This window comes from Grammomys surdaster, unplaced genomic scaffold, assembly GCF_004785775.1.
Source record: "Grammomys surdaster isolate TR1022 unplaced genomic scaffold, NIH_TR_1.0 149, whole genome shotgun sequence".
NCBI lineage: Eukaryota > Metazoa > Chordata > Mammalia > Rodentia > Muridae > Grammomys > Grammomys surdaster.
Genome location: NW_021604607.1, coordinates 8920076 through 8927444, shown reverse-complemented (window position 1 = coordinate 8927444; position 7369 = coordinate 8920076). Strand labels below are relative to the sequence as shown.

The window sequence follows — 7369 nt, the reverse complement described above, 5'->3', positions numbered from 1 at the left end:
CCCCCCCCCCCCCCAAGATTTAAAGAAGCCATCCTTGGTAATAAACTTCCTTGAGAAGGCATAGGCTCACCCTCATGCCTGCAGCTTCACCTGGTAGATCTAAAGAGAATAGCCAGTGCAGAACATTTTTTAAATTTTCATCCCATTGCTTTCCTCGGATTCATTCTTGAATAAGTACAATATCTTAGGAAGTATAATGTCAGGTGTAGTAGTATATGCTTTTACTCACAGTGCTCGGGGGCAGAGGCAGATGGATAATCTCTATGAGTTCAAGGCCAGCCAGAGCTACATAGTGAGGCTTTGTATCTATAGAGCCAAAACCAAAAGAAATAATAAGATAATATTTCACTCTTAATGCAGTTTTAGTGAGTTGAATAAAAGCAGCATTGTTAATAACAATGTATATTTACTCTGCAGTATTGATCCGGAATCTTTTGTGGCTTGTACTTACCTCATAGTATTCAAAAATTATATCCAAAGCTGTGAGCCTTAGTATAAAATACAGATATGAGAAATTCAGGGAAATCTCCAACAAATGTGGAAGTTTGCTGTATCTGAGAGGCGACAGCTGTGTTACAAATGTCACACGGAGCATCCTCCTCCACTGTCAGAAATAGGCCTTCGGAATATAATCACTGGCTGAATGACAGCCGTGGATATACTCCTATTTCCTCAAGTATTTCAGAGTGTAACTTTGGTGGGCAATCCTAAAAAAAAATTACATCCTGTTGAATTCCTTAATTCCTCAAGAAATCTTTTCTTGAGAACAAGAGTTGGAAAATGTTTACTTTTTCTACATTTCTTTTTAACCTATACCACAGGTGACTGGATTCTTAAAGAACACATAAACATTCACAGTAGCTGCCTCACCGTGGATGAGCGGGCGCCAGCCATAAACATACACGGTAGCCGCCTCACCGCGGATGAGCGGGCGCCAGCCAGAGCCTTAGTTGAAGGGTGAATGCATAAGCTGGAACACTTGGCCTTAAGCCACATTCGTTATGGCTACGTACATTTAGGATTATGAAATTATCCATGTGTAAGCTTTCGATTGATTTTCAACAGACTAAACTCTGACAGTCAAATATAGTGAATTGGCAGAGGGAGAGGCATGATTCCACACATACGGTCATACCATGTATCTTATACCTACACACAGACAGTAAATAAAGGTATGTCATGTACTTGGTAGTAAGTGACACAATAACAGAATTTGGTAGGCTTGGTGCCATAACCCTGGCAGTAGGCATTTACTTAGTACATGGTAGGCTCTGAATTCAGCCCCCAGCACCTAAACAGTTTGAGAAGGGGATATATGTACGTACGTGTACACACACACACACACACACACACACACACACACACACACACAGGATGAGATGAGAAACATGGCATTTCTAAATGAAGGAGAAGGGCGTGGTCAAAGTACAGATGTCAAAGAGTTGAAGGGTTTTTGAAAACAGGTGATGGGGGGTTCTAACCAGCCAGAGCAGAGAGTGAGAGAGTGAGGAGAACTGACAATGGAAATGGTTAGAGCTGTTGCTGAGGGAGAGGCCTCCTGAGCTGTCTAGTGAAGAGCCATGCTAGCATGGCGTCTAAGTAAGTATATGAGAGAAAGATCGGTACCTGTAAACACTCTACCTCCATGCTGGGCATTGAACTGGGACCTTAGTTACACATCCTAGGCATGGGTTCTAACACTGTAACCCATAGCCCATCTGTGGCAGTTCTGTCATTTTAACATTGGCTATAGTAGATTGTAGATCCTAAAAGTCAAAAGAGTTGTAAAGTAATTATATAGATAAAATAGTCTAACCTCATTATTAGTAGATACTAGCATAGAGACTCAGTCACTATAGAAATTGATGTTACAGAATAGAATCTTATTTTGAGAAACATTACCATATTCTTTCACACCTATGTTAAGTAAGTTGCCATTGATAGAAATGTACTGAAAAACCAGAAAAGCAAGAGAGTGACAAAAATCTAAGCATTCGACTCCTCCTTAGCCTGGAAATTGACGATTAAGAGTCAGCGGGTAGACACAGTTGTAGTCTGTAAAGGCTTCTGAAACCTCAGCAAATGTAGGAACTGTTGATAGGATGCAGAGGAGCAGAGGTCTGGGAGAGACACAGAAGAGAATGTTCAAAATTATTTTGAAGGGGAAGCTTTTTTTAGGATAATTAAAAAAATGTTTAAAGTTAAAGGAATGCTATTCAGAGTTAAGTCGGATTTTTTAAACATAAAGATACCTGCTCTATCAGATAGAATTGTTCTTTTTCTAAATACTTTTTAAAGTAGTACTATCAAAGATACATCTTCCTCCCCTCCCCATATTTAATACAGACTGGTATTTGTTTGTTTCTGTCTTGCGTTTTGTTGTTTGTGACAGGGCCTCATATAATGAGCCCAGGATGGCATCAAAGTGTTTAGTTGAGGCTGCCCTCTGAACTCCTGAGCTTTCCACCTGCCTCCTTCATCTCCTGAGTGAGCACCGTGGGATGTACACTTGATATACATATAAGTTTGATCCATGGGATGTACATTAAAAATGGGGTGGAGATGAAGACCCGAGGATCCCTGGAGTGGACTAGCCAGTCAGTGAGCTCCATGTTCACTGAAAGGTTAAAAACTATGGTGGAGAGTGGGTGAGGAAGACACCAGGCATTGACTTCCACCTACATGCACACACATATATAAAAAGAAAACAAGAAACCACTAAATTAATGAGATAATAGGTGCTAGGTGGGTAGCTTGGCAAAGTGATTGCTACACAAGCAGGAAGACCTGACTTCAATCCACAGAGCCTTGGAAACACCCAGGTAGAGGGGTGCATGCTGGTAATCCTAGCACTGGGGAGCTGGAGACAAGTGGGGCTCATTGGACAGCCAGCCTAGCCTGTCAGCCTCAGGTGCAAGTGACAAACTTTTCTCAAAGAAAGTGACATCATCTGAGCAATGACACAAGAAGTTGACCTCTGACGTGCACACACCTACAACAAAAAGATTGCTGGGCTGGAGAGATAGCTCAGCTATTAAAGGCGAGGCTCCCAACCAAAATGCCAAGAAGACAGCTAATGAAATTCAAGTCTGTATTTTTTGTGTATTGGTATGTGACGTGTGTACTTGTTAGTGTAGGTCTGTGCAGTTATGCATGCATATGTGTGCACACTGTGGGCCCAGGGTTGTTGGCTAGGTAACCTTGCTCAAGTGCTCTCCACCTTATGTTTTAGGTTTCTCATTGAGCCTGAAGCTCATCAATTTGACTAGACTGGCTGGCCAGTGGGCTTCAGGAACTCACTTGTGTCCTCACTTCAGTCCTCCTCGTGTGTGTACTGAATGAATGGGATGTGGGTGTGTGGAAGTAAAGACACCGTCAGTTGTCCATTCTTGCCTTCCGTTTTTGAGACAGGTCTCTCTTTCTTTGCTGTGTGTGGCAGCCTAGATGGTCTGTAAGCATCCAACCATTCTCCTGTCTTCCATCTCCCTAGGTACACTGGTGTTATAGGCATGTGCTTGTATTTAGGTTCTGGGGATTGAAATTCAGAGTGACAGACACTGCAGCAGGCACACTCACCTAACAGTGAGCCATCTCGGCAGCACGCTACTTAATCTTTTAATGTGCTTAGATTATGCTGTCCTGTTTGCACTGGTTTACTTACCTTCTTATTCTTATGTTTTACTATTAAAAGGATGTTCATATGGGGTGGGCTGAGCATGTTCTGGTGTGTACTCACAGAAGCCAGAGGCATCTGTCAGGTATCCTGCTGTGTCACTCTCAGCGTTATTCCTTAGAAACAGGGTGTCTTCATGAATCAGCACTATGCTGGCAGGTGGCAACCCCAGCTATCCTGACTGCCTATCACACACAGCCTTGAGCTTATAGGCATGTACATGGCCATACCCTGCTCTGTGGGTACTGGGGTCTGAATTCAGGTCCTCAGGCTCAAGCAGCTAGTGCTCTTACTCACTGAACCCTCTCCAGTGCCAAGGATGTGTTCTTGTAGTAAAATATTTGTTTATTAATCTATGGTAGTCTAGATGACATAGCCATTAAAGGAAATTCATTCTTGTTTCACCCTGTCTTAAAATTTTTCCATTGAATAAAATTTTTATTAAAATATATTTACTCTTGTTTATGTGTATAATGTTTTGCCTGCACGTATAGTAAGTGCACCATGTAGATGTAGTGTCTGAAGACAAGGAGAAGGTTGGAGCTTCTGAAACTGGAGCTAGAGATACTTGTGAGCTGTCCTGTGGGTGCTAGAAACTTAACCCCAGCCCTCCTCAGGAATAGCAGTTACTCTCAGCTGCAAAGCCATCCCTCCAGATCCCTGTAAACAATAAACTTAAACATTGTGTGTGTGTGTGTGTGTGTGTGTGTGTGTGTGTGTGTGTATCATGGGTGTTTTACCTGCATGTGAGTCCTTGTATCACATGCATGCCTGGTACCTGTGGAGGCCAAAGAGGACATTGGATCTCCTGGGACTGGAGCTGCAGATAGTTGTAAGCCACTATGTTGATCCTAGGAATTGAACCCTGGTCCTTTGGATGAACAGCCATTTCTCTTTAAATACTGAGCTATCCAGCTTCTTAAACATCACTCTAAATAAGTGTCTAGATCCATGAGAGAGTTCTCATGCAAAACCGTTAGTGTACCATAATGCATTCACTGGAGCATTCAGATTGATGTTGGTTACATGTATATGTGGGCATAGTTCTGAACTCTGCCCCTCATTAACACAAAGGACAAATCTCTTTGTTACAGTATTATTTCAGAGGGTACCCATGAAGATTAAATGACCTTGTAAAATTCCTAGCACAGATGTTGATTTCCCCTCCTGAATGTTATGGAGGATATAGATAAGTAGGCGAAATGTGTATTCTAATTGGAAAGGCTTGGGAAGCCTGCAAGGTGGAGTTACTTATTATAATAGGTACAGCATAGGTGATCTGTGTGAACTTTTTAAAACTCTAGACAAGAAAACACAACTTAGGTAATAGTTTCTTATGAAGCTGTGAAACAGTTACTTTAATAGTATTTTGAAAACTAATTGCTGGGGAAGATGTTTCTGCTGCCCATTATCCATTCAAAGCAGTGGGAAAATAAAATTTCCCATCAGGTATAATGATTTTTAAAATTAATTTACTTTATATTTTGACTGCAGTTTTCCCTCCAGGTAAAATAATTTTTAAATATGTTTTAAATTTTAAATATGGTCATCATTTTAGTGTAGTGACTTTGTGATGCCAGGCTTTGTAAACAGTCCCATTTTTGTTTTTGTTGTTGTTGTTGTTAGTGGTGAGTGTTTTGCTTTGTTATTGTTTGGTTGTTTGGTTTTTGAGACAGGGTTTCCCTTTATAAACCTGGCTGTCCTTGAACTGACTGAGATCCTCCTGCCTCTGCCTCTTTAGTGCTTGGATTAAAGGTGTGTGCCACACTGCCTGGCAGTCCTGTTTTTTATTTACTGGTTTGGTGTAGTGTACTTTTTGGAAGATAACTACAACTTCGCTAGGCAGAATTGGTGCATGCCTTTAATCCCAGTACTTGGGAGTCAGAGGCCACCCTGGTCTACAGAGTGAGTTCCAGGACAGCCAAGGCGAAGGACGGACTTTAACCCACCACATCAGTATAGCCTTACTACTACAGTCCAACTTGAAATAGGTTTAGGTAGCCATGGCTATATATCAGAGTTACAAAATAGATATAAAATATCTAGATCCTCTAGGATAAGTTTAGATCCTGTGTATCTTGAAATACAGCGTTGGCATCTATATAATTTAAAAGCTTTGCAAATGATTGTTCAGAGAAGCCAGGGTAGCCACTTCTCCTGTAGGCCAGTTGCCTACTGGAGAAAGGGGTTGAATCAACGTCCCGCGATTCAGTTTTTTAAATAATACGAAAGACTTTTGTTTATTAGGAGTTTTAGGGAGGCCTTTCACAAGATCTATGTGAAATTAAATGAAACGTTTCTTTCTGAAAGGTCTGATTAAAATGTGACAGTTACTGATTGGAAGGAACACACATCATTCAGTCATACGTAGCCTTTCCTGAACACAGTCAGATGGGGACCTGAGGGGAGCATAGTTAGTATAAGGGGAAAATATATAAGGAAATCTTAGCATAGAACTCATCCTGCAAAAATAAAGTTAATTTGACAGTTAATATCCGTGTGGAAAATAGGGGAATTTAAAGAAATAAAGCGTAACTCCACTACATGGCTATTCTGTATCATTATATCATCATGTTTCTTATCTTTCCAAGGACTTTAGGAATAGTCTTAATTATTTTTATTTCTTACGAATGAGTGCTTCTCTTGAAGAAAAGTCTGTGCGTCACTAATGTTCTGGTGTCTAAGGAGCCCTGAGGAGGGCTTCTGATCTCCTGGGACTGGAGCCATAGACAATCGTGAGCAGCCATGTGGGTTCTGGGAATGACCTGGGTCCTCTGTTCTTAACCACTGGGCTATCTCACTCCCCTCTCTTTCACAGCACTTCAAATGTATAAAAGTGAACAACCCAAAAACAAGTAAGGCATGCACACACATTCTTTGCTTTCTGCCATAGGACATTTTTTTTAAGCATTCACGTCCCTTCCCTCACTTTTCTCAAGAATATCACAATTTATTATGTGGATTTATTAGTGGTACATCTCCAAAGATAGTTAAGACTATCAATAACCTATTTCATTTTTTTTTTTATTTTCCTAATATTTGAGGAAGAAAACTTCCAAACAAGCTAAAAATTGGAATGGCAGTGAATGCTGTGTAGATTCCAGCTGTTTGTAATTTGCTCTGTTTCGCTTTGTCTGTCTTAATGTCTGTGCATAAATACACTATATCAAGCCTTTTTGTGACTCTTTGAAAACAGGTTAAAGACATTACAATATTTTACATACATGTTAACATTTCAGAGCACAGCTTCTTCTAGAATAGCAACATCTTTCTATATGGCAGTAATACTATGGTCCTATCTAGAAAATGAAGAACATTTCATAATGCCATGAAATATCAAATCCAGACTTCCTTAATTGTTCCTGAAATAACTGTACTGTTGTTTTCAAGCAGTTCAGTCATAGCTGTAGTCAAACCTGCATTGTTTGTCCTGGATTCCAACTTGGATAAGCCTTAGCCAGCGTATGAACTTTGTAAATTTTGTGTGATTGTTTTCTCCTGGTTTCCTTAGCTTACTCTCCTTGTCTGTTTTCTGGTACACACTCAGGGAGTCAGTACTGTTAGGTTCCTAATTAGCACTTTTTTGAAGGAATGTAGGATGTGACTCACTGATAATAGTTTACAGAAAGGGGGCACATATGTTAAAATGGGCTGTCCTGATGTGGGGGACTTGTATGTAAGGCTGTCCTGATGTGG

The 7369-nt window shown here is 40.7% G+C and overlaps 1 protein-coding gene across 1 annotated transcript in view; it reads left to right on the top strand.

Annotated features, from left to right (window-relative positions):
- Positions 1–7369, top strand: part of Ppm1b (protein phosphatase, Mg2+/Mn2+ dependent 1B) — a 49569-nt gene that overhangs the window by 40370 nt on the left and 1830 nt on the right. Inside the window, exon 4 of the mRNA XM_028765112.1 lies at positions 822–949. Coding sequence (XP_028620945.1) covers positions 822–949 — 128 coding nt within the window. The remainder of the gene's footprint in view (positions 1–821; positions 950–7369) is intronic.